The 27665-nt window shown below is 48.7% G+C and overlaps 1 protein-coding gene across 3 annotated transcripts in view; it reads left to right on the forward strand.

The window, feature by feature from the left end:
* STAG2 (STAG2 cohesin complex component) overlaps window positions 1-27665 on the forward strand; it is a 1493174-nt gene that overhangs the window by 775927 nt on the left and 689582 nt on the right. For all 3 annotated transcript variants that reach the window (XM_078688751.1, XM_078688750.1, XM_078688752.1), the window contains one exon: window positions 25218-25310. In XM_078688751.1, coding sequence (XP_078544877.1) covers window positions 25218-25310 — 93 coding nt within the window. The remainder of the gene's footprint in view (window positions 1-25217; window positions 25311-27665) is intronic.

Genomic DNA, 27665 nt, shown 5'->3' on the forward strand with positions numbered 1-27665 from the left:
CTTCTTTCTTCTTGTTATTCTCTTGTTTCAAATCGGGATCTGAGGAAGGAAGGCTATGGGTGCCCCGAAATACTAAATTTATGGGTGTTACCGGTAGGGCAAGGGCAGGGACCAATGGGTCCCTGTCCTGGGGGTGAATACACCCCTATCCTTCCACTCTCCAGTGGAAGGGAGGCAGGGGCCTAGCTCTGATTGGGTAGGGCTCCCCATCCTCAAGATGGTGGTAGCCTGGGGTTGTGCTACATCTTGCCTCTCCCACCTGAGGGGTGGGGTTGGCAGAGGCTGGCACACCCCCTTTCCTCACTTGGGGTTTCCCGCCTGTCTTCCCGCCAAAGTCTGGGTCAGAACCAGTGGGGGCCAGTTGCTGAGTACAGCAAGTGGCCTGGAGAAGCTCACAAAAGGCGGCATGCCTTTGAAGCTTACCCTGCCCATCCTGGGGAAGGAGGCTTGGCACCTCGTCCCAGGATGTGCATTGTTTCAGGACCCCGAGAGCGGCAGGCTCTCGACCCAGGGGTCCAGACACATGGCTGGTGGTGGCAGCCTCGGTAGCCACGCTGTCAGAACACTGGGAGTTGGTTAGGTTTCAGGGGGCATCTCTAAGATGCCCTCAGTAGTGCATTTGGCATTAAATCCCACACTGGCATTAGTGCGGGTTTAATGTGCTGAGCCTGCGGTACTGCAGCATCTTCTCTTAAGGTGTCTAGCGCTGCTGCCCTGATGGGCCTTTACAACAGGTTCTTATGGGAGTCGCTGGAGCGTTTAAAAGAGAATCTGCCAAATAAGGATCAACAAGACTTCTCAGAGATTCTCCAAGAAGGTGCGCTGGTAGCCAATCAGGTGATCAGCACAGCAGCGGATGGGGCTTCTTTGGCTACACACTCCCATGAAATATGTGCACGGTGGTCTTCCTGGTTGCACCTAACAACTTTGAAACCGGAAGCTCAACAGCGTAATTTGAACCTGTCATTTTCTGGGAACTCCCTTTTTGGAACGCACACTGAGGAAATGGCCAGAATGAAGGACGAGTTAGATTAACTAAAGGGTGTGGGCCTTGAAAATAAAGGAGTTCAAACGATGCTACAGGCCCTATAATCACAAAAATGACCAACAGAGGGTTCAAATCCCTCAATGGTCGCAAAACAAACAAAACAAATCTCAATACCAAGGCTGTTGTTCCTCGAGAGGCAGAGGAGGACATCAGCAACAGTCCAATTCCACAGCTAAAACTCAAAGCAAGCAATGATTTTCTGCTTCCTCTAGCACCGTTGCACACTCCAGTGGGAGGAAGCATTTCAAATTGCATAAGAGTGTTGCAACTTCACCAAAGATCAGTGGGTTAAATATTCTGCGCTCCTCCAAGAGGCATTCCTTCGGTAAGGTCGCGTCCTCAACACCTGGAACTGCTGCGTCAGGAAGTGTTGACCCTTCTGAAGAAACTAGCCATAGAAGAGGTCCCTCCTGCCCAGAGAGGAAAAGTAGTCTACTCCGGATATTTCATTGTTCCGAAAGAAGACCAAACAAACAAGTTCAGACCTATTCTAGATCTCCGATCTCTGAACAAGTTCATCCGAAAGGAAACGTTTTGTATGTTGGCGCTCCATCAAATATTTACACATCTGTGGAAAGGAGATTGGATGTGTTCAGTGGATCTCCAAGATGCGTACTTTCACATTCACATTCCCCCACGGCATCGCAAGTTCCTGCGATTCATGGTAGGCACGAAGCATTACCAGTTCAAAGTCTTGCCATTCGGCCTCAAATCTGTCCCACGGGTATTCACGAAATGCGTGGTGGTGGCAGCATTACATCGCCAAGGCCTGTTTGTGTATCCATACCTGGATGACTGGCTGTTGAAGGGTTCATCTCCTCACATGGTGCAGAACCACTACCATGTATATCTGCCTCGATCTCCTTAACCGCTTGGGCCTTCATGTGAACATGGAAAAATCCGTTCATCAGCCACTATCTGGGCTCCACCTCGGACTCCGACCTAGGAAATAAGTTTCCTTCGGCGGAGAGACTGTTATCAATTATAAACAAATGCAATATCTACCATCAGTAAGGCAAGTGGCATCTCTACTGGGGTCTATGGCCTCTTGCATATTTCTCATACCCAACTCCAGATTGATAATGAGGCAGTTGCAGCAAGATCTGGAGGACAAATGGGACCAATCCTCGGGTCATTGGGAAGACCAAATTCTTCTCTCTCAAGCAGGGAAGAAGTCCATTCTCTAGTGGACTCAGCCAAAGAATCTTCTAGTGGGAGTCACATACCATCAGCTTCTTCCAAAACAATCCTTGATCACAGATGCGTCTCTTCAGGGATGGGGGAACTTATCTGGGTCAAGGGCAGACTCTGAGCAGATGGACCAGCAAGGAGCAGACCTATCATATCAACATTTTAGAACTGCGATCACGGCATTCCATCTGCCAGGAGAACAGAACGTGTGAGCAGATGCTCTCAGTCGACACTTCGAAGAACAAGAAGACTGGGTGCTCAACGACGAGGTGGTGACGGACAATTTTAATCAATGAGGTCGTCCATCCATCGACCTCTTTGCAGACGATCTAAACAGAAAATGCCACGCATTAACGTCCAGATTTTACCGACCAGGAACGAGAGGCAATGCTCTTTTGATAGACTGGTCCAGGACGTTTGCATATGCTTTTCTCATAGATACATCTGCCAGTGGATTCCTCACCTTGTGAATATCCCCCTGCGTCAGCAACGTTCGGAAAACTCTTTTGTAGCACGCCAGCGTGGACGACGTCACAGGAGCAAGGCATCGCGCGCGACTCCGGCTGACGTCACCGACTCCTTATTAGGCCTACGTCGGCGTGATGACATCAGTTCCCTTTTTTCCGCGTCGTCGACGCTAACGGTTTCTTGGGATCTCTTGTGTCTTGGATAGTATCTTTGTTGCTATTTGTGTGTTTCTGTATCTTTTTCGAGTTGCTGTCTTCCGCCGAAGATGTCGTCGAAGGAGACAGGTTTTAAGCAGTGCGGATCGTGTGCCAGGATGATGTCCATAACCGATCCTCATAATCCTTGCTTGTGGTGTCTGGGCTCGGACCACGATGTCGGAGGCTGTCGATCCTGTTAAAAAATGAACGAGAAGCTAAACTCCTTCTGGCCAAGGTAAAAGGAAAGGATGCCAAGAAGTCTTCGAGGTCAAGATCAAGACGCTCAAGGTCGAAGTCGAGGTCGAAGACTAGGTCGAGGTCCCGATCGGGGTCGGCATCGAAGTCTGCTTCGGGACATGCTTCGGGTTCCTCGAAGAAAAAACATAAGAGGAAGAAGCATAGCTTGAGGCACCATTCCGGCAGGGAGTCGGATTCGAAGAAGAGGTCTTCTTCTTGAAAGCATTGTAAGGACTTTTTGTCTCCCACACCATCTTGTGAGCCTGTAGGTGAAGCCTCGTCTTTTCAGTCCCGAGGGCCATCTCCGGATCCGGGTCCGGATCCGTCTCTGGATCCGTCTCTGGATCAGTGTCAGGATCAGTGTCAGTCTTCTGCACATGAGGAAGAAGACGTTGAGGAACCTCAGGCTTCTGCAACTCCTGTGCATCATCCGGAGGAACAGGAGGGTCAGGAACAATCGATTCCAGTGCAGCCTCCTTTGGAGCAGCCAGTGGGTTCGTACCCTCGTTTCCTGGTTAGGACCTCTCGCATTTCCTTAATGCTATGTATGGCGTGTATGCGAGAGCAATGTACCCCACTGGTGCACCGGCTGGTCCCATGGGTCCATTGTCGTACAACTTGGGTGTCCCTCAAGCTTACGCTCCGGCGCCTTTTCTGCCGTTCTTGCCGACGCCATATCCACCTTGGCTTGGTTCGGCGCCGCCGAGGTCATCGACTCCGCACACGGCTTCGCCGGCTCTGGAGCGACCTCTGGATCGGAATCGAGATTCGACGGCATTTCTCGCTTCCCGTCCTCCGGCTCTTCCAGCTCCTCACTCGACGCCGGCCCCGACTCCGTCGGAGTTGCTACCGGATCCGACGACTTAGGTTCAGTTGGAGTGGTCGAGGCGAAGAGCTCAGCGTCGCTTGGAAGAGAAGGAATATGAGGATCCTGAAGTGGAGGAAGGTGAACTTCAGGATCAGGAAGATTATTTTGAGGAGCTGCATAGTGCAAGTGGTTTGGAATTTTCACCTGAATGGGGGTTGCCTGCAGTTTCTGATGCACCCTCCAAGGATGTGGCTCCATACCATGTTATTAAGAAGGCGGCAGAACTGCTGAACTTGACTTTGCCTTCTGTGGAGTTTAAATCGAACATCCTTACTGAGGTTCTACATTCACCTTCTTCTGTTGTTGAGCCGACTCTCCCGTTCACTGAGGCTCTTACTTAACTGATATTGGAAGTCTGGAATAAGCCTCTGACTGCTCCTGCGGTGTCTAGAACAGTGGCGAGACACTATAGGGTGGCGCCTGGTGACCCTGAGTTCTTGACTTCCCATCCTTCGCCGGAAAGTCTGGTGGTTCAGGCGGCTTGTTCAAAGAGGTCGGCAGGTGCTTTTCCCCACGTTCCAGGGGATAAGGACTCAAAAAGGTTGGATCAGAATGCTAAGAAGGCATTCTCGTCAAGTAGCATGGCCCTGAAATCCACAAATGCTACTTGTCTGCTGGGCAGATATGTACATTCTTTGATGGACACGGTTAAGCAGTTATCATCTAAGCTTCCGGAGGAGGATAGGAAGAACTTCAATTAGTAGTGTCTGACACGCAGGCTGCGGCTCGCCAGGTGATCCAGAGTGGCATGGACACGGCGGACTCTGTGGCTAGAATAATGGAATCTTCAATCGCCACTAGAAGGGCCGATTGGTTAAAGTCGTCCGAATTTTCAACTGATGTTCTGGCTGCTCTATTGGATTTGCCTTTTGATGGTACTGGCCTTTTTGGGAAGAAGGCTGACGCTGCCTTAGAAAGGTTCAAACATAGCAGGGCGACGGCAACGTCCTTGGGCTTACAGATTAGAGGCTCTTCCACCAGGAAATTCAGGGGCTTTGGAAGGTCTACTTTTCGTTCCTATAAGCAGAACCAACAGCAGCAGCAAGAGCAGAATCCTTTGTACAAGTCCTATAGAGATAGACCAAGGGGTCGTGCCCGTGGACGTCAAACCTCCTCCTCCTCAACTTCCTCCTCTAATACCCACCCCCCACCTACATAAGCAAAGCAGCCCTAGATCCACCATTCTGGATCATACGGGTCCCTGTAGGGGGTCAGCTTACTTATTTTCTGCGAGATTGGGAATCGGTTACATCAGATCTTTGGGTTCTCAATCTCGTAGAGCATGGGTATGCTCTTCCCTTTCGGGAATTTCCCCCAAATTACCCTCCTTGTCAAGGTTATTGTTCAGAGGACCACCTGCTACTCTTGCAGAAAGAAGTCCTGGCTCTTTTCAGAAAGGGTGCAATAGAGGTGGTTCCGGAGCAGGAAAGGGGTCAGGGATGCTACTCCCGGTATTTCCTGATCCCCAAGAAGGATAGCAGACTTCGTCCAATCTTGGACCTCAGGGTTTTGAACCTCTATCTCAAACAGGAGAAGTTCAAGATGCTCACTCTTGCACAGGTTCTTCAGGCGCTGATGGAAGAAGACTGGATGGTGCCGATCGACTTGCAGGATGCGTATTTTCACATTCCGATCCTGAAGTCGCACAGAAAGTATCTCCGTTTTACGGTGGGTTCGCAGCACTACCAGTTTGCGGTCCTTCCGTTTGGACTTACTACTGCGCCTCGAGTCTTCACCAAGGTGATGGCTGTGGTGGCAGCGCATCTCAGAAGGTCAGGGATTCCAGTGTTCCCCTATCTGGACGACTGGCTGATCAAAGCAGAGTCGCTGGAGAAGGTGCTCCATCATCTGCAAGAGACAACTCAGTTGTTGCACAGGTTGGGTTTTTCGATAAATATACCCAAGTCTCACCTGGGGCCCTCCCAGCGCAACCTGTTCATAGGTGCGGTACTGGACACAACTGTGTGTCGTGCATTCCCTCCTCCTCAAAGGATTTGCGACATACAGGAAATGATACCTTTATTTCACAATGGAGCGGTCGTTCCAGTCCTGAAGGTCCTTTGTTTGCTCGGTCTTATGGCTTCTTGCATTCTGTTGGTCAACCATGCACGCTGGCACATGAGGGCACTCCAATCAGCACAATGGAGATTTTAGGGAGTCAGTGAGGATCTCCACATCCACCTTCTGGAATTTCGGGCCATACATCATCCACCTTCTGGAATTTCGGGCCATACATTTGGCACTCAAGGCCTTCCTCCCTTCCCTTCGCGGTCGGTCGGTCGGTTCAAGTCCTAACTGACAACATCACCGCGATGTGGTATGTCAACAAGCAGGGAGGAGTTGGGTTGCGGTGTCTCTGCAGAGAGGCTCTGCGTCTCTGGTCCTGGGTTCAGGACCATTAGATTTGTCTAATGCCAAATCATCTGGCCGGGGTTCTGAACGTACGTGCAGACAATCTGTCGGCAGTTCTCGGCCGACCACGGGTGGAGGCTTCACCCAGAGGTGGTTCGTCACGTCTTCCGGACGTGGGGAACTCCTCAGGTGGACCTGTTTGCCACTTACGAGAATGCTCACTGCCCGTCATTCTGCAGTCTTCAGTTTCCGATGCAAGGAGCCCTGGGGGACGCGTTTCAGTTGAGTTGGGACTCGCAACTCTTTACGCGTTTCCTCCCATACCCTTGATTCCTCGGGTTCTGAGGAAGATTCGCCAAGACCAGGCCCAAGTTACATTGGTCGCCCCGGATTGGCCCAGAAGGGTGTGGTATACAGATCTTCTCCACCTCTCCTCGTGCCCGCCGCTCCGTCTCCCTCACAGGGCAGATCTCCTCTCCCAGATTGAGGGGCAGGTTCTACACCCCCAGACCTTACACCTTCATGCCTGGAGATTAAACGGGGCAACCTGAGTTCCTTTTCTCCCCCGCGCGATGTGGTGGATGTCATCTTGTCAGCCAGGCGTGACTCCACCAAGTCCATTTATTCTTATAGATGGTCGAAATTTGTTGCTTGGTGCGGGGAGAAGTCCGTTGACCCTTTAAGGGCTCGTTTGTCCAATATACTACAATTTGCACTTTCCTTGGCCCAGCAGGGTTTTGCGGTGGCAACTATCAAAGGTTATTTGTCGGCCTTATCGGCTTTCCTTTGTTTGCCAGACCAGCCCTCTTTATTTAAATCTCCTATTGTTTTACGTTTCATTAAGGGCCTTACCAATACATTTCCTCCTTCACCTTTTATTGTTCCTCAAAGGGACTTGAACCTTGTTCTTACGTTCTTGATGGGTTCCCCTTTTGAACCCTTACACTCGTGTCCCTTGAGACTTTTGTTTTTTAAGACTATTTTTCTGGTTGCAATTACCTCGGCAAGGAGGGTAAGTGAGCTTCAAGCTCTTAGCTCAAAGCCCCCATTCTTGACCATTCATGCTGAAAGAATGGTTCTCAGGACCAGGGCTGCTTTTCTGACTAAGGTGGTTACTCCATTCCATTTAGGACAGTCCGTTACCCTCCCTACATTTTATCCTCCCCCTCACCCTTCCAACGAGGAGGAGAGGCTTCATCGCATGGACCCTAAGAGGGCGGTGAGCTTCTACCTGGACAGGACAAGGGAGTTCAGGTTGGATGACCAGCTGTTCGTTGGATTTGCTGGCTGCAGGAAGGGAAGATCTGTGCACAAGCGCACTCTTTCAAGATGGATAATATTATGCATTAAGATCTGCTACTCCCTGGCGGGTAAGGACCCTCCTGAGGGTATAAGAGCTCACTCTACTAGAGCAAAGTCTGCTACTTCTGCTTTATCTAGAGGTGTACCTGTTGAGGATATTTGCAGAGCTGCGACTTGGTCCTCCCTCCACACTTTCGCAAAGCATTACTGCTTGGATACCGAGGTGAGGAGGGACGGCCACTTTGCGCGTTCTGTCCTCCAGGATTTTCTGGTATAGGAGAGTGGACACCCTCCTCCGGGAGTGGGGACTGCTGTGGGACTCTATTCACAAGGTGAGGAATCCACTGGCAGATGTATCTATCAGAAGTTACTTACCTTCGGTAACGCTTTTTCTGGTAGATACAGTATCTGCCTGTAAATTCCTCACTGACCCACCCGCCTCCCCGTTGTCCACTCTGCTATACCCGAGTTTATGTATATTTATATTTGTATATATATTGGGTTGTGCAGTTTTGAATTGTATGTACAATGTATATATGTATATCTACTGTCATTGGTCCGTCCGGGTGCCTCAAAGGCACGGAAAAAGGGCGGAACTGATGTCATCACGCCGACGTAGGCCTAATAAGGAGTCGGTGACGTCAGCCAGAGTCGCGCGATGCCGTGCTCCTGTGACGTCGTCCACACCGGCGTGCTACAAAAGAGTTTTCCGAACGTTGCTGACGCAGGGGGATATTCATAAGTTGAGGAATCCACAGGCAGATACTGTATCTACCAGAAAAAGCGTTACCGAAGGTAAGTAACTTGTTCTTCCTCTCATCCCATGATGGTGACCAAGCTCATCCGATCCAGGATGAAGACGATCCTGATAGCAACGGACTGTCCTTGCCAATGGTGGTATCTGGACCTTACAGCTCTCGATCTGTCCGCACAGGAGACTCCCGTGCAGGCCGGACCTCCTGACCAAAATGGGAGGTAAGATTCTGCACTTCAGCCTTCCCCCGCTGAGCTTAGCAGCATGGCTCCTGAGGTCCTGCAGTACGGACATTTGAACCTCCCTCAGGATTGCATGGTCATTTTGATTGTGTCAAAGAGACCATCCACAATACCTTCTTACTCTTTTAAATGGAAAGATTTTACTTGTGGTGTATGTGTAATGGTTGGAATCCGATTAACGTGCAGGAAGAGGTAATCTTGCCGTATCTGCTATACTTCGCCAAATCTGGTTTGAAATACACGTTAATAAAAGTTACTTTGGCAGCCATTACAGCCTATAGAAAATCACCTAACCAGCATTCTTTCTTTCAACTTCAGGTGGTCAAGGACTTCCTTCAGGGGTTGAAGAAGGTTTATCCCCCGTCCGACCTCCTCCTCCTTGGGAGTTGAATCTAGTTTTGTCAAAATTGATGGGTCCTCCTTTCAAACCTATTCATAAGGCCACATTACAACACCTTACATGGAAAGTAGCTTTTCTGGTGGCTTTTACATCAGCACGCAGAGTGAGTAAAATCCAAGCACTCTGCTCTAAGGAACCGTATATGGTTTTCCATCACAATAGGGTGTTTTGAGAACTCACCCTTCTTTCCTACCCAAAGTGGTGTCTGACTTCCATGTCAGACAATTTCTCTCCCCTCTTTTTTTCCAAATCCTGCTACACCAGCAGAAAGGTCTCTTCACTCATTAGACCTCAAGAGGGTTCTCAAATTCTATTTGGAGGGAACAAAAACCATTAGAAAGGCTGATCAATTGTATGTAAACTACGGCTCTGTTAGAACAGGCTTTCCAGCTTCTAAACAATCTATTTCAAGGTGGATAGTGTCCTGTATTAAATTGGCTTACCAATTAGCGAACAAGCATCTGTTAGCCTCCCCTAAAGCTCACTCTACTAGGCAAAAGGCTGCAACAATAGCTTTCTTACACAATGCACCGACGGCCGAGACTTGCAAGGCTTCAACTTTGAAATCGGTTCATACATTTACCAGGCATTACTGTCTGGATTCTGACTCCAGAGCGGATACCCAAGTAGGCCAAGTCTCCTTGAGGAATCTGTTCCAATGCTATCTTAATTGGAGTCTTGGTAATGATTTTTTTAACAATGTATCTTTATTGTACACTTATCACTTGCCCGCAGGATGAGGTTATGTGCTTGCTATTCTATTCATGTGCTTATGACTATTGATGAGGATCCCCTGGAAGAGAAGGATAAGTTACTTACCTGTAATCCTAGTTCTCTTCCAGGGGTATCCTCATCAGTCATGAGCAACCCACCCGCCTCCCCGGGCAAGTGATCAAGATACATGTCGTCTCTTTGTGCCCTGGCCTTTGAGTCTCTGCAAAGAACTGACCTGTCACTCCTGAGGCATGATGGGAAGCTAGGGGTCATGACTGCCTTAAAGGCACGGTGCCAGTCTATTCTGTGTGTTTCTGTGGGTTAGCATTTCAGCTTTCTACACTGATGTTTCTACAATGCAGCCTATGTGCTAGCAATGTTTTTTCATTCCACTTTGCAGGATTATGATTTCTGCTGTGCATTAAAGCAGTTTTCAAATGTGTTTTCTTTCTCCCTGCTTTATTGGAATTGTATTTATGTGCAAGGGAAATTCTTACAACATTGCTCAGAGTTTCTAGTATATGGAAGGCTGCATTGTGTGTGTATTGTGTGTGTGTGTGTGTGTGTGTGTATATATATATATATATATATATATATATATATATATATATATTCACTGAAAAAACCATAGGTTATAGACCATATATAGTTAGGAATTAGCATTTACAAAACCTTATTTTACTCACACAAAACCATTGAAATTCCATATATAGTTAGTTGCACTAACTATATATCGCGCACCCGCAATCCACTGCTGATGATGTCACATATTACATCATTCATGACATGGTCAATGACATCACTGATGACATCTCAAATAACATCCCTGATGACATCACTGATGACATCTCAAATGACATCACTGATGACATCTCATTTGACATCAATGGTCACATCACTGATGATATCATTCATGTGACAATACAATGCATCTCCTCACACTTTAATATAACCTCTGTTACACCCAGTGTTAAATACAGAATATAATTTTTTAAACCATTGACACACCAATACTAGTTACTACATACGCACTCACTGATTCCTACGTCTACACACACATTCACTCATTCACCCATACAATCATTCATACATACAATCACTCATCTTTACAACACTATCATATGCACTCATACACCTATACAGACACTCACACTCTGCCACTGATCCATGGAGTTACTCACACACCTAGTCAGTCCTGTAAAGAATCAATCACACTTCCATTTTCTAATCTATACAGTTAAACATAGAGTACCTTACATTTTCAAACATATACTAACACATACTTACTCTCTTATACAATCATTGATACAAGAACACATTGATCTGCACAGAGTCAGACATCTCCCAGCCAGCCACACACACACACTCAGTCTCCCATACAAATACTTACAATCAATCAATAACCCATATAGTTACTCATATAGCTACTGATCAACACATGCAGCACTTTACAGAACAACAGACATAATGATGCACAAATTAAGACAGTTTAGTCACTAACCCATGCACTCAGTGAGACACATTTAATCACTTACTCATTCATAAAGTCAGTCACGCACCTACTAAATCTTTTATTTAGGGACTTCTACATCTACTCATTTTTCAATATGTAAAACATATTTAAACTTTACAGAAACACACAGTCAATGGATGATGTCATCAGTGATGTCATTTGAGATGTCATCAGTGATGTCATCAGTGATGTCACTGACCATGTCATGAATGATGTAATATGTGACATCAGCAGTGGATTGCGGGTGCGCGATATATAGTTAGTGCAACTAACTATATATGGAATTTCAATGGTTTTGTGTGAGTAAAATAAGGTTTTGTAAATGCTAATTCCTAACTATATATGGTCTATAACCTATGGTTTTTTCAGTGAATTTTCAAGGTTTTGTAAATGCTAATTCCTAACTATATATGGTCTATAACCTATGGTTTTTTCAGTGAATTTCATAGGTTTTTTAATAGCAAATTTTTATAGTTTTTAAAAATAATACAATATAAAATTCGATTTAAAATTTATCATTTTTTTTTTTTTTCTTTTTGGTGCGCTCCCGGGGCGTGGACCAGTGAACGCACGGGTAAGCGCAATCTTGCGACGCGCCCCGGGGTGCGTACTGATGAGCGTCCCGATAGCGCTATTGCCGCGAACGAAAACAACATCGTGACGTATTGCGTAGCCGCCACGCCTTGCGTCATAAGCGCGTATCGCGTAGCCGCGAGATGCGTCTTATGACGCACCGCGTAAGCGCACCCGGAAGCGCATACGATCGCGCAACGTAAACGCCCTGATGCGCTTACGAAACACGCCTCGGGACGCGCCCCGGGGCGCGTAGCGTAAGCGCGTCAAACCATGTGACTTTAAAATAACACTTTTCATTGGTTCATAACTTTTTTTTTTCCAAATTGTGTGAAACCCACCCATTTCTCTCACTATTGCTTTGTACTTGGAGAGAGCAAGAGCTGTTCTGTGTACTTTGTTCATCTCCTACTTTTCTGACAGCAATGGCTGCAAGAGAGTCATCCAGCAGTGATTCCGACGGATTTTTAGATGAGGACCCTCCTCAGCAGAAGAAAAAAAACCATTTTATCTGGAAATTTTATGACATCCCTGAAGGGCAAAAAAAAGTCAACGCTCCAAAAGTAACCTGCAAAATATGTGGTAGTACTTTATCCAGAGGCAATCCTCTGAAAAAATATAGTTTTGGAAATGCTAATTTAATCAGGCATGTGAAAAGAAGACACCCTAACAACTTTGCCAGGGAGAGTGTCAGAGAGCTGGCACGGAATTTACCCACAGATGGCGGCAGCACCTCCACTGGTGGAGCAACACCTTCGGGACCACCCAGTGGAAGAATGGTCCCTAACATTCAGCCGGTGTTTGCAGGCATCAAATTTCTGTGCACAGAGTGTGACGAACTGCTCTGCTATGGGGAGCAGAGTGTTGAACTCATTGCCATGAAGAAACAGCAACACCGCTGCCCTGCCAGTCCCTAAATTTTCACATTTTTTTGCTCCTGTTGAGCAGTTTTGGAATCCCTGTTTTTGTTTTTCCCCTGACAAAAATCCCCAAAAAATATAAAATCGTTTTAAAAAGTCTAAAAAAAATATAAAACAACAAAAACAAAAAAAAAAGTTCTTTTCAGAACTACCTCCAATTTATAAAAAAATGCTATTTTTTTTTTAAAAATAGTGTCATTTTTTATCTCCATGGTACGCTCCCCCGTACGCTCCCCGGTGCGCGTACCGGGCGCTCCCCCCGCGAAAATCGATTTTTTTTTTTAATTTTTTTTTTTTTACCCGCGGGACCCTTTTATGGCCCCCACATCAAACCTAGGGGGTCAGGGGGGCTCTACTCTGCCCCCTTTTGGTCATTTCCCCCTTTGATTTTTGCCACCTCTTGTGTCTCAATCCTACCGAGACACAAGATGGCGGCCGCTGCGGACTGTTTCGAATGTTTACAGACACCCGAGAACCAATCAGCTTGCCGTGCGCAAGTCGCGTGGCGCGCCCGAAGCGCTCCTAGGTACGCGCACCGGGGCGCGGCTCTAGATATATATCTTTTTTCAAACCTAATTTACTCAAAATTCACAGGAGCACATATCTTGAGACCTAGCAAAGGCACATCGGGCAAACAATATCTACAATTTTGCCAAGTTTCGTGGAAATCCATTCAGCCGTTCGGGCTAAAAGTGAGGCCAACCGCCCTATAGAAATTAACATGGGAAAAAAACGTTTTGGGACCCCCCTTTTTTCTCAGCCCCCCCTTGACAAACCCCCCCAAAATTTTCAGTTGCTGCTCAGAAACAAAATGTTCCATTTTCCTGAAAATTTCAGCCAATTCCGTCCACAAACGCCAAAGTTATTAGACATAGAATTTTCAAAAATCCCATAGAGAAAAAATCCTAACTATATATACCTACTGGCGACCGCCAGTAGGTAATATATATATATATCTCAAACAAAACGCCTGAAAGCTTGAAGTATGCACTCACAGCTGACTTGAGCCTTGCGGTTCAATTAACACACGAAGACCAGCAATGACATTTCCAGGCTTCTTTATTAATACCAACACGTTTCGAGGCTCCAGCCTCTTCGACCTGGGCAGCTGTTGCAATGCGGCATAGATTTTCCAAGTCTGCATGCTTCCTTTATATAGATTGCCCCCAGTGGGCCACGCTTTTTTGCGCTAATTATCGAGGTGCATGCTGGGATTTACAGTCCCTCATGGAAGTTCATTTATCCCCTTAGTAGGTCCCATGCCACATTTCTTCATTAAACAGCTTTCTTTAAATTAAAATACCTTTAGTAGGCCCCTTTCATGTCAGCCAGGTTAGACTTTTCGTCTTAAGCTGTGCTGACTGCGGTGTTGGTAGGATTCCATTCCCGCACAGCTTTTCATATTTAAATTCGAAACAGTGCACCCTTCCACGGCAGGTCAGCCGTGTACATTCATTACAAACGTCAGCTCTAAGTGCATACTTCAAGCTTTCAGGCTTTTTGTTTGTAATGAATGAGCTGGGCAGATGAACTGGGTGAGGCCAGTGGTCTTGACACATCGTCTGACACTGGTCTCATCTCTCCTCCCTCTTTGGCTACGGAGGAGGGTGCTACATATGGTTTGGTGTTGCGCAGGGCAGCCAAGGACTTGGCTCTTGAGCTCCCTGCTGCGGCCTTGAGGACTAATGTCCTCACCGAGGTGCTTCAACAGCCAGAAAGCTCTTCGGAGCCTATGTTTAATGAGGCCCTCACGGACTTTCTGATTGGCACTTGGTCCAAACCCTCCACGGTGCCCCCTGTGGATCGGAACGTGGCCCGACGCCACCGCCCGGCTCCGAGCGACCCCTGCTTTCTGTTCGTACACCCCACCCGAGAGTCTGGTGATCCAGGCCTCCACGTCCTAAACCGCATTTCCAACCGCTCCCCCGTATCAGGAATCCAAAAGGCTACATCAGTTTGGCAAGAAACTGTTCTCCTCGGTTAGCCTTGAATTGCGGTCCATCAACACTGCATGCCTTTTTACACCCACTCTCTGTGGGATACGGTGGGGGATGTGCTACCCCAGTGTCCAGAGGAGGCCCAGACACGGCTCGCCCAGGCTCTTGGACTTGATACCACGGACTTGCTAGGCAGAGCAATTTCCACGTCGGTGGTGATCCGTCGCCACGCCTGGCTGAGGTCCGCCAATTTTTCGGGGGATGTCCAGAACACTCTCATGGACATGCCTTTTGATGGCCGTCGCATTTTTGGCGACAAAGCAGACAGCGCGCTTGAACATTTCAAGGACTCCAGGGCTACGGCCAAGTCCTTGGGCCTGTCGGGCCAGCGCCAGCAGACTTCTGCTTTGTGTCCCTTTCGTGGCCAAGGAAGGGGCGCCCCACACGTTCGTCCAGCCACAGGTCGCAGAACCAACCTCAACGCGTCGCGGAACATGGTAACCGCCGTGGCGGTGCAGGGGGACAAAAGCCTGGTCAGTCGACATCCGCTCTGCAGCATCCGCCTCAAAGCCTTCCTAGTCCGAGCTTTCAGGCCCATTAAACGCCAGTAGGAGGCCGGGTTCGCCATCACCTTTTCTACTGGTGTACCATCACTTCGGACAGGTGGGTGCTGCAAATCGTCCGAAGGGGCTACTCCCTCCCCTTCTAGGCGACCCCTCCAGCAGTACCACCGCATGTAGGGGGGTCACTTGCGACTTCTGCAGGAGGAAGTTACGGCCCTCACGGGGGCCATCAAGCGCGTTCCTGGGCCAGAAGTAGGATGTGGTTGTTATACCCACTACTTTCTGGTTCCCAAGAAGGGCGAAGGGGGCCTGCACCCTATCTTGGACCTCAGGAATGTCAACAGCATCCTCAGGAAGTAGAAGTTCAAGATGCTGACTTTAACTCAGGTCTATGGCTGCCCTAGACCCTGGAGACTGGATGGTGGCGTTGGACTTGCAGGACGCTTATTTCCATATTCCCGTCCTGCCGGCCCACCGGCGCTTCCTGCGGTTCATGGTAGGCCACGAAAACTTTCAGTTTACCGTGCTCCCCTTCGGTCTCACCAGTGTCCCTCGGGTGTTCACGAAAGTGATGGCGGTGGTCGCAACCCATCTGCGCAGATTAGAGATTCCAGTCTTCCCTTATCTCGACGACTGGTTGTTGAAGGCGGGCTCGCCCCAGTCATCTCCCACCTCCAGACTACGGCCGATCTCCTGCACTCACTGGGGTTCTCCATCAACGTGCCGAAGTCACACCTGAGTCCATCTCAGAAACTCCTCTTCATCGGAGCGGTTCTGGACTCGGCGCAGTTTTGTTTTTTTCTCCCGAGCAGCGGGTTCGGGATATTTAGGCTCTGATTCCGATCTTTCAGCTTTATCCCGGGTTTCGGTCAGGCTGACGCTGCGGCTCCTGGGGTTGATGGCCTCCTGCATCCTGCTGGTACATCACGCCAGGTGGCGGATGCGGGCTCTGCAGTGGGACCTGAAGTTCCAGTGGGCACAGCATCAGGGCAACCTGTCTGACTGCGTCCTGATCTCGGAGGGTACTGCAAGACAGTTGCAGTGGTGGCTCACGGACCGCGATTGGGCCAGAGGCAGAATCCTCTCCCTACCTCAACCGGAGCACACAGTGGTGACGAATGCGTCCCTCCTGGGATGGGGGGGGCACATGGGAGAGGCGGAGATCAGAGGCCTCTGGTCGAGTCCCAGCTCCATGTCAACCTTCTGGAGCTGCGGGCGATCCGATTTGCACTGAAGGTATTCCTTCCTTCTGTCCGGGGAAGTGTAGTGCAGGTGTTCACGGACAACACCACCGCCATGTGGTATTGCAACAAACAGGGCGGGATGGGGTTGTGGACCCTTTGTCAGGAGGCTCTGCGCCACTGGACATGGCTGGAACACCAGGGCATCACCCTGGCAGGTTCCCTGAACGCCGGGGCGGATGAACTCAGCTGCCGGTGCATAATAGATCACGAATGGCATCTGAACTCGTCGTGGCCCAAGGTCTCTTTTAGCATTGGGGACAGTCTTATTTAGATCTATTCGCCCTGAAGAGAACGCGCAATGTCATCAGTTCTGCACGTTGGAATTTCCAAAGCTGCACTCGCTCGACTGTGCTTTTCGTCGCGAGTGGAGTTGCGGTCTGTTGTACGCCTTTCCGCCTATACCATTTCTGTCCAGAGTGCTGAAGAAGATCAGGCGCGACCAGGCCCAAGTCGTATTTGTGGCTCCGGATTGTGCACAAAGGTATTGGTATCCCGAGCTACTCAGTATGTCAGTTGATCCCACGACTCGTCTGCCTCTTCAGGAGGACCTTCTGTCGCATCAGCAGGGGATGGTCCTCCACCCGAACCTGCCCAGCCTCCACCTACATGCGTGGAGATTGAGCGGCGACAGTTGAGGCCATTTGACTTGCCTCCTGAAGTCTGTGATGTTATTCTGGCAGCCAGGCGTCCCTCCAAAAAAACGGTATACGCCTGCAGGTGGAACAAGTTTGTGGCATGGTGCACAGCAAAGGCTGTGGATCCACTCTCTTCCCCTCTTTCAGAGGTTCTCCTCGTTCTTCTCTCTTGGCCAGCAGGGCTCTGCTCTGGGCACTACCAAGGGCAATCTCTATGCCATTTCAGCCTTTTTGAGGCTTCCTGATCAGCCTTCTCTTTTCAAGTCCCCTTTTGTAAATAGATTCTTGAAAGGCATCACGCGCATGTTCCTTCCTGTTCCTTTCGGGATGCCTCAGTGGGACTTGAACCTGGTTCTTATTTATCTGATGTGTGCTCCATTTGAGCCACTTCATAATTTCCCTCTTCGTCTTCTGACTCTCAAAACTGCTTTCGTGGTTGCCATCACCTTTGCCAGGAGAGTAAATGAGCTTCAGGCTCGTTCTTCTAAGCCTTCTTTCCTCTGTCCATCCGGACCAAGTTGTTCTGAGGACTCATCCTTCTTTTATGCCCAGGGTCGTTACTGCCTTTCACATCGGCCAGTCCATTACCTTGCCCACCTTCTTTCCGCCTCCCTCGAAAGAGGAAGAGAGGCTCCACTGTTTGGACCTAAAACGTGCGCTTTCCTTTCACCTGAACCGCACACAACAGTTCCATGTGGACAACCAACTCTTTGTTGGCTACGTGGGCGCTAAGAAGGGACGGGCGGTGCACAAGCGAGCCATCTCTCGGTGGATCGCACTGTGCATCAAGGTCTGGTATTTCTTGGCTAAAAAGGAACCTCCTGTGGGGCTGCACGCCCATTCCACTCGGGCCACGGCGGTTACTACTGCCCTGGTTCGGGTAGTCCCTTTGCAGGACATTTGTCAGACAGCTACGTGGACCTCGCTGCACACGTTTGCCAAGCACTACTGCCTGGACAGTCAAGTCCGGAGAGATTGCTTTTTTGCCCGTTCCGTTCTCCAGGACTTCCTGGTGTGATCTCTCAGACTCCCCACTGGGGTTGGTATTGCTGGGGTATCTATTCTAAGGTAAGGAATCAAACTAACGTGTTTCTTTCCGATGCACACACTCGTGGGTGTTCATTTCCTATTGTCTTTTCTGATTGGGCTTGTAGTGTGTGTTGTTTAGTAACAGAACACGCAATAGGCCATAGGCGGTGGCGTAGCTCCGCCCATGCCCTATTGGTGTCTGTTACGCGCACCAAAGCCCATATGTTTTCAATTATCGTGCCCAGACACGGGCGCGATAATTGAAAACATATGCTTTGCAGTTGCGCGCGCGCACCACTCGCGGGCTTAGTTTTTTTTTTACAATCGCGTATATTATTAAACTATGATATAACCGTAACATGTCAGACACGTGCAAAGACACATATCCACATTGCGTTTAGTAATTCTATTTTATATTTTCTACGGCTGTGCGGACACATCACATTAAATCCGCAAACATTATATAGGTTTACATTAAACCTAGTCCACGTCGCCTTTGCCTCGCCCGGGTGTGCAAGCGCTTCATGCCCGTCACATTTGTTGTTTCTCCGCCTCCTTCCCTCGCTCGCTGCTGGCAGAGGGGCCGCCGTCTCTGGGAGTGATTTATTACCGTTCGCCACCGAGGAAAACGAAATCTCGATTGATTCGTCGCTGTGGTGTGTGAGGGGGTCTGCCGAAGACTGGGCAGTTCTGGCAGACGCACCCATAGAAGCCCCTTGGGGTCTGATAACCCTCCACCAGCCCCTCGATTCCGTGCCAGGCACATCCCGTGACCAGCCCTGCCGCCCTGGGCAGCTCCCATCCCCGCACTGCAGCATCCCACGGGAGCTGCTCTCTCCCTACCCTTCACCACTATGGGTCATATCAATGTGTAGACACGACGGATAACCGTGGGTGCGCGCACACACACACACACACACACACACACACACACACACACACACACACACACACACCTCACCCCTGGCACACCCTGGAGGGGGCACAACCATAAACATATCCCCGATTTTCAATGAATGGACGGGATGAACTCACTGCGAACTAACGCATGGCCAGAGATTCATAAGGAACAGGTTTAAAGTCAGTGTTTATTCGCTGTGGTGTGTGAGGGCATCTGCCGAAGACGGGGCAGCTCTGGGCAGACACGCCCTATGAGAGTCCTTTGAATCCCATGAGTGGGCAGAAGACAGTGTCCGAGTCCCCCGGACCCACAGGGTCTGTGCCAGCCCACGCACACCTCAGGGACCTGAGACCAGGCAAGGGGTGCTGGTGACACCCATCTCTCGAGGGGTCTGTCCGGTGATGCACGAAACTCACACCGAGCTGTATAAATGCGCCTTGGGGTCTGATAACCCTCCACCAGCCGCTCGATTCCGTGCCAGGCACAACCCGCGTTCATCCCTGCCGCCCTGGGCAGCTCCCAGCCCCGCACTACAGCGTCCCGCGGGAGCCGCTCTCTCCCTTCCCCACTTTGGGTCATATCAGTGTGTACACACAACAGATAACCGTGGGTGCCCGTGCATCGAGGCCTTTCTACTTTATAGTGTGTGACCAGATCATACACACACACCTCACCCCTGGCACACCCCGGAGGGGGCACAAACATGAACACATCCCCCATTTTCAATGAATGGACCGGTCGAACTCGCTGCGAACTAACGCATGGCCATGGCTGGCTATGAGAGATAAACGTACCCAGGGTCACACCAGGTGAATAAACGGGCAAGCTAGGATTCTTGACTGATAATATAAATGCATCTATGTGTCGTCGTTGACGTTATCTACAGTAGAAGAAGTAGGTGGCGTGTCGTTGGCTTACCTTCCACCCAAGGTTTATTTAAGAGAGGACCACCTGTGGGCCTGTGTTTCCACTAAAACGTGGACTGTCGTTCCCTCTGGTTACCGTGAGCGCTGCCACCGGATGGAGATGTTACGTCACAGGCTTCGGCACAGTCACCATTGCTAGGCTGCAGCAGGGAGCAGGCGTTTCATGAGGGTCTTGGTGCTTTATTATTATCAATGAAACTAGAGTGCCTGTACGTTTGTGCTTCCAAAAAGTCTGCTCCCTGAATGCGGAGTCGCTGGGTTGGGTGGCTGGTTGTTCAGAAAGGACCCACTAGTCCTCATTCACCATAACCATCACCACCAGCTTGGTGAGGGTCCCGGATGTTAGACACAATCGCAATGGACCGCACACCGCTAGCCCCTCCTCCGGATCGCCCCTAGGGACTCTGGTACATGGAGTTCTTGAGTGGTTCACCCCAGTGGGTGCAAGTAGGTACTTGTTGATCTGATGATCTCTAGACCCGATACATGTCCCGGGTTTTTGGATATCGCCCGAGACATGGCTCGGGTTTCGGGATAACTTCCCTCATCAGTAGAGAAAATAGTTAGGGGTGGAAGAGAAGGCCGCCAAGCAAACCGTCAAAGGGTCCCGGATGTTGCTGCATGGTCTCGAAGTGCCGGACAGCCTCTGGGGTATCATCGCCACTCGCGGGTGTTGCTGAGATGGGCACCTGGAGCAGTTGGTCCCCTCTCACCTGCGGGATACCACATGTGAAAAACCGGCAAGCAGGCACACTCGACGAAGACTCCCTGCAGAGCAGCGGCGCCTCCCCACACAGGCCGGCAGCACTTCTTCAGGACCTCCGACTTTCTGACCAGGTAACTAATGCTGGTTTGTTTTGATCTCAGTTGGGCCCTTTTGAGGTTCTGTGTAGCGTGAAGATCTGCTGTCCAGGTGCTAAACGATCCTGTTATAGAAGGGTAGTGTTCGGCAGTTTGTTGCAGGGAGTGAGGGGTACGGTTAGGGCGGGGGGAGGTTGGAGGTACAGCTCCCTGGTTTCTAAAAGGAACTCCCGCCTCTGCAGGGAACAACGTGTCCTAGTCTATGATTAGCGCTGGGTAGCTTTAGAGAATGCATAACCGGTAGGCACGATTTTAATTAATTTTATATTCATGTAACATGGTTTATACCCTTACCATCTTTTATAAAGTTATGACAACGGGATTAAAAACTATTTACCGTGTTTTCAATATGTAACCTAAGGCTCTGCTGGAGGTTGTTCGTGCCAGCCCTTAAAAGTGGGTCAGACTGGGTGTGGCTGCCAACCTTGGAGCTCTTTCCTAGCTTTCTATGAAGTAGCATTGCTTGTTTGTGTGTGAGGGAGGGGGTACCTCTCTACCTGCCTCTCTCTATTCATGCAGAACCCGGCACATTCCTCCGCAGTAATTGCACCCTCCAAAAGTGCCTCAAACTATCGACTTACCCCTGCTCGGCTCAGCCTCCTTTTGTACTAACCCATTTGATGCTAGTTTTCTTTTGCCAGTTGCCTCAACCCCTGTTTTGCATTTCTGGACATTAAAGCAGCAGTTTTCCTTCGGGCTACTTCGTCCTTTACCTACTGTTTCAGTTTACTCTGCTTCCTTTGTGACAGGGTGTGATGGTGGCAGCTTCTTGTATTGCAGGTTTATACAAATAGCTTTTCAAGTGCTTGACACATAAGAAGGCTGGTATCCTGCTGTGCCATAGGGTGTGCTTTGCTGGATGTTGAGTTGTCGTGTGGCCTGTGTGGGGGGGGGGCAGGTTTTTTTTTAGGTCTCGACCTCTGCCAATGCGCTTGCGCATTGCAGACGTCGAGACTATAGAGTTGGATCCAGGAAAACGAAACCAGGCGGATTGCGCCGAGTGCATGTGCCCGTGCTTGCCATTTGCTTCCCGAGCCGCCTGCCTCGCATCATTGCATCAGACCCGCCACAGCAATTCTGAGAGCTTCACTTCAAAGGGATCCGCTCCCCCGCACCCTGCTTCACACTTCAAAGGAATGCGCCCCTGCCCCCGCAATGCCGAGAGTATTTCCCGGCCGCTTTTAATCTCATTTCGCTTTTAATTTCATTTTCTCCTTTTGCTCATAACAATGCATTTTCTGACCGCGGCTCTTTCAGTACTGCCTTCTAGCCGCGTCTCTCTCTGGATCCCAGCTACTCACAGTGCGCAGAGACTGTCCCTCCCCCTCACCCATTCATGAGATAGATTACCCCGCCAGACCTCCCTTCCCTATCTGTGCGGGTTTTTTTTTCTTCTTTTTTGCCCCCTTCCTGCCCCTGCCATTGCACAAGCTGGTTAACCCTGAATGCAGTATTTCTTAGAAGGGTCCAGGAGGGGGGTTTCGTTTGCAGCTCAAGACCTGCTTGCTATTTACATTTGCATTGTCATTTTTTATCCTCATATAAGCCTAAAAGTGGTACGAATGCCCCTCAGTGGGTTAAATGGTATACTTGTTACTTTGACTCCAGCATAAAAAACTACCAGAAAACAAAAGTAAGCTAAATTCGCGCGGAACAAAAATGCCCTTCTTAATAGCACCACGTTTCACATATGGAAAACGGCCTGCTTTGAGCTAATACACACTAACTTGTTTCTTCTTAAATTATGTTTTAGTCTTCACATGGTATTACATCCAACATCGTGATTTCATCCTTTTATTGGACATCTGTCCACAACATCACTCAGCACCACCACAGCACCACTCAGCACCACCCAAGGATCACTCCGCACCACCACATTACCACTCAGCACCACCACATTATCACGCAGCACCACCACATTATCACGCAGCACCACCACATTATCACTCGGCGCCACCCCAGCATCACTCGGCGCCACCCCAGCATCACTCGGCGCCACCCCAGCATCACTCGGCGCCACCCCAGCATCACTCGGCGCCACCCCAGCATCACTCGGCGCCACCCCAGCATCACTCAGCGCCACCCCAGCATCACTCGGCGCCACCCCAGCATCACTCGGCGCCACCCCAGCATCACTCGGCGCCACCCCAGCATCACTCGCCGCCACCCCAGCAAATCACTTAATCTCCCCGTGCCTAAAAAAAAAAAAAAAAATGAAAGTGTGTCCTCATGTAACGTAACTGGTGCTCTGTAAAGCGCTCTGATAACTGGTTCGGTTCAAGTTCGCGCTATATAAAACTCTCTAAAAAAACAAAAAAAAAAAAACAATGAGGGATTAAAAGATGGAATGGTTGCTTTTTATATAACTGTTTGGTTTGGGAGGGTGTAGGTTGTGAGCAGAGCCTATCTAGGGCTGAGAGGTTGTTTTGAGGTACTAGGTGATGGATGACTTGTCTGTCTGATTGTACAGTGAATGGTTCTGCCATTACCGTACCTGTATGTTTGGAGTGGGCACAGACCAGGTGCCAGTCTGTAGTTTAGGGTTCCATTTTGAAAGAGTCTGGAGTTTTACTTGGTTAAAGGATAAGACAGTGCCTTGGATGTCTCTACTGGTGCTAGAGTCCCTTGAAGGTGGATCACCTGGCGCAGTCAGTGAAGTAATTGATTGGAGCACTGGTGCAGTTAAAAGAATGCTGGCTGCTGTAGGTTTAATATTGGCATGGTCTGCTTGGACAGACGATTAGAACCATGGTGGCCTGTAGCTTCTATGGCAAACCTAGATGAGGAAAGATGCATTGAACTGTTCGCATAAGGTATCCAAATAGTCCTTTGCTTCTTTTCCGAGCTTGCAGCCAGTGTACTATTTGTGATTTTCTTTTTAGGTGAGTCTCTCCCTGTTTCTCATTTTTCATGCTCTTCCTGCACCCTTCCTCCCTCGCTTTCTTTCTGTCTCCCCTCTTCCTCTCTCTCGCTACCTCTCCCCCTCTTCCGCTCTCTCCCCCCTCTTCCGCTCTCTCTCCCCCTCCCAACTTCTTTGTCCCCCTCCCTCTTTCTCTCTCCTCTCACTCCCCTCTTCCTCTCCCTCTCTTGCCCTCTATTCCTCTTCCTTTCTCTCTCACCCTCATGCTTCCTCTCTCTCCCTCTCCCTCTCATGCTTCCTCTCTCTCCCTCTCCCTCTCATGCTTCCTCTCTCTCCTTCTCCGCGAGACAAGGCAACAGTCTCAAAAGCATTTGCAATGCAATACGTCTCGCTTTACTGAAGTTTAATTTATTGGTGTTGCATTATTTTAGCAATGCCAGTAGCTCAAACTTAAATATTGCGAGACCAATTGCATTGCAAATGCTTGTTTATTGTGCAACTAAGACCTCTGTATGTCCTAAGCTAATGAGTTTCCTGCACCTATTGTCTAATCAGGTTACAATCTATTTAGAGACAGGAAGTGTGTGTCGATGAAACCCGTAAGTTAACCCCTTCGCCGCCACGCACATTCCCCCGCTGTGCGGGCGAATTCCACGCAGGCAGATGGCCCCCGTACGACGCATGGAACGGGTTAAAACCGTAGATGTTTTCAAGCTTGCTAAACACAAGTTGACCTTTAACTGCAGTCCTTTCAAGTTACCTATTTCATTATCTTGTCAAGTGAACTCTTAGCCTTCCTCTCGTCAGCACAAGATTTGGGCCTGCACTGGTTTTTAACCAAGTACAACTTGCATGCTGTGCTCTTGTGTTTTATATTTTCTACTGTTTTTATTTTACATTTCCCATAAAACACCTCATGCTGCAGTAAAAATGATGGGGGAATTGGATACCTTGCAGACACCTTGGTGGTGAATAAGTTGGAGGATTCTCATGAGCAAAAAGAGCCTGAAAATCCTAAAACATCCATCGAGAACCTGAATGTTGCACCCTCATCCACTTCTTAATCTATCAAATTCTCGAAAAAGAATAGTGCTCAGTAATACAGATTGTCCCTTGAACCCAATTGAATGCCTCACAACTTCCAAGTTTTCAAGTACTCTGGTGTTTGTATTTTATTAAACGTGTTAGGCTGAAATTAACGTATGCCAAGGTTTGAAAAACTTATACTTGGGTGATGTAAAAATACATTTTGTGTCTGAAGAGCTAATTTCCTAACAGATTTGCTTTTCAAGGTTATTGTTTACCATGCTGTCTCAATTTTCGATGCACGTAAAAGCTGCAATTAGTTTGTTTTAGCTAAATTTATATTTTTTTATGCCATGTAATATAGATAACTAAATTAAGTTTCAGTGCCAAATAGTGTTGATAAACCTAAACTAAGCTTATACCTCACGATTTCTGATCCCTCTAAAACAAATTCAGGTATTAACTGCAAAAGAAAAGAAGGCTCAGTGGGATGACCGTACACGACTTACTGAACTTTTTGCAGTATCTCTTCCACAACTACTTGCAAAGGTAGGCATAATTAAATGTTTTCTTTTTAGAATGTTGTAGCAACAGTTCCAATTGTAATGCATTACTTGAGGAAAGTAGATCAAATTTACATGGCAAAGAATTCAGGCAGATGGCAAAACCATCAGTTTGCTTAATAAATGTTGCTCAGTTGTTTCTTTCTTAAGGATTCCTTGTTCCTGTGGATTTACCATCATTAATAACACACTTTTCAGCCACTCAGAATTCTGGCAACTTTACAGCTGATGTCAGAGTTACATGACACCAGAAGGACAATAGCAGCCTAAGGTGATGAATGTAGGCACTTCCAGGACTCAATTTTGTCAGACCCTCTTTTTCAGTGGACACAGTTTTTATGTATTTTTCCTGTACTTGTTTTGATGTTTTTTACACAAAAATGACTATGGCTTACAAAATCTTGCTAGCACTTTTCACACCCTATTTCTGATAGACTTTTAACTGCAGTTTCCTCACTTTAGAACATTCCAGGTGTCAGACTAGATATGGAAAATCTTGAGTAGTACCTCTGCTCACCGGTAGGGGGCATCAATCGGCTTACCATTGCCCGCATCAAGTGATGTGGTTAGTGTTGTAAGGAAATGCCTCTGTTCGAGGCATGTGAGCTGTAGATCACATGCTATGCTTAGCTCGCCATCTGGTGTTGGGTCTGGATGTTTGCACTTTGTTTTTCTTCGCAGAAGTCTTTCCAGTCACGAGGCAGGTGACTCCACCTTTTGGTGGTAGTGCCCATGGGCATCGACTCCATTGTTAGATTGTTTTTTCTGCCGTCTGGTTCGGATGTATATTGCTGCACTCCGTTTAGGCACTGTTTCTCGGACCCCTTCGACACGCAATCCACTACCCTTGACGGTATTGTCAATCGCGATTTCTCATTCTTCACGTTTCGTCTCAACTCAAGACAACCTTGATCGGAAAACTCATGGTGGGCCGTAGGTCCTACCCGCGCCGACAGCGCGAGCAGTAGATGGAACGTCCTCCTTTCAAACTCTGCCCTGGTGTTGTGCTAAATTTCCACTCACCAACTTGCACGAAGTGTGCAGCCTCTGCCTATCCCCAGAACACGACTAGAAAGACTGCGACGCATGCCGATCATTTCGATCGAGGAAGACGCTTTGTGACAGTCGGGCTCGACGTCACGCGATGCAACATCAAAGCGGCTCCGCACCGGACATCCTCTGTGAGGATTCCAACACAGAACATCACACTGAAGGAGCTGAGGAAGAAGAACATCATATCTCCCTGTCTGAAGCTGACTCCGACATGGAAGAAGATGAGCAGGTTACTCGGGCTCATCGTACCGTGAGTAAAGCTACCCCCTTGGACCCTCAACAACCAAAGAACAGGGCTCCGGTCCCTCCTCTGTCTTCGGGCCCAGGTGGACATCGACAAAAAGTTTTGGACGCCCTGCCCTCGGGCTCGGTACCGAAACACAAAGAAAAGCCTATGGTCTCGAGTCGGCCCGATATCCGTACCGAAAGCCAAACTGAAACATCTCTCGTGCCAATCCCATCAGTATCTAAATTACACCTTGTGCACTGAAGGCTTCGGAACCGAAACCTTTGACGCCAACACAGGTGAGTAAGGACAAAGATACTCCGTTTAAAGAGCCTCGGCCTAATGCAACACCGTCTGATCCGAAGCAGAAAAAGCTGGTTATACACCCAGAAACAGGACAGATCCATGTCACCCTTCCAAAAACACCGAAAATAAACCAGCTAGAGGACTACCACATTCCTCTCAAAAGGCAAAGTGTGGGTACCAACCCTTCACCTTGCATTCCACCTTCTTCCCCTACTGATCCCAACTTACTTATTACACCCACAAATTAACCACCACTATCACCTGACCCACAGGATGTCGGGGATGGGAATGAGGATTAAGATAGGCCATAGGACACTGACCCCTGGGAGGATTATCCCTCTGCCCCAACATGAATAATGCCCCTCATCTGTCCAGACCCTCGCCACCTGATGAAAACATTGGATATATTGAGCTACATAACAGAGCTGCTCAGTATCACAGGGTGGAGCTACATAAGGAGCCATTAGAGTACTTTATATTTGAGACCCTAAGTTCCACTCAAAAAACCACTCGTACACTGCCAATGCTTAAAGGCATGTTAAAGTAGGCTGATGAAATTTTCAAAGATCTTGTGAGGGCAAGAATAATCACACCTAGAGTGGAGAAAAAATATAAGCCATCACCTATTGACCCCACTTACGTCAAAGGTCAGTTGCCCTTAGACTCTCTTGTGGTTTCCAACGCACGCAAGTGAGCTAACTCACATACCACAATTGAGGCCCCTCCACCTGACAAGGAGTCCAAGCTAATTGATGC

This window comes from Lissotriton helveticus, chromosome 4_1 (assembly GCF_964261635.1).
Source record: "Lissotriton helveticus chromosome 4_1, aLisHel1.1, whole genome shotgun sequence".
Classification (NCBI taxonomy): Eukaryota; Metazoa; Chordata; class Amphibia; order Caudata; family Salamandridae; genus Lissotriton; species Lissotriton helveticus.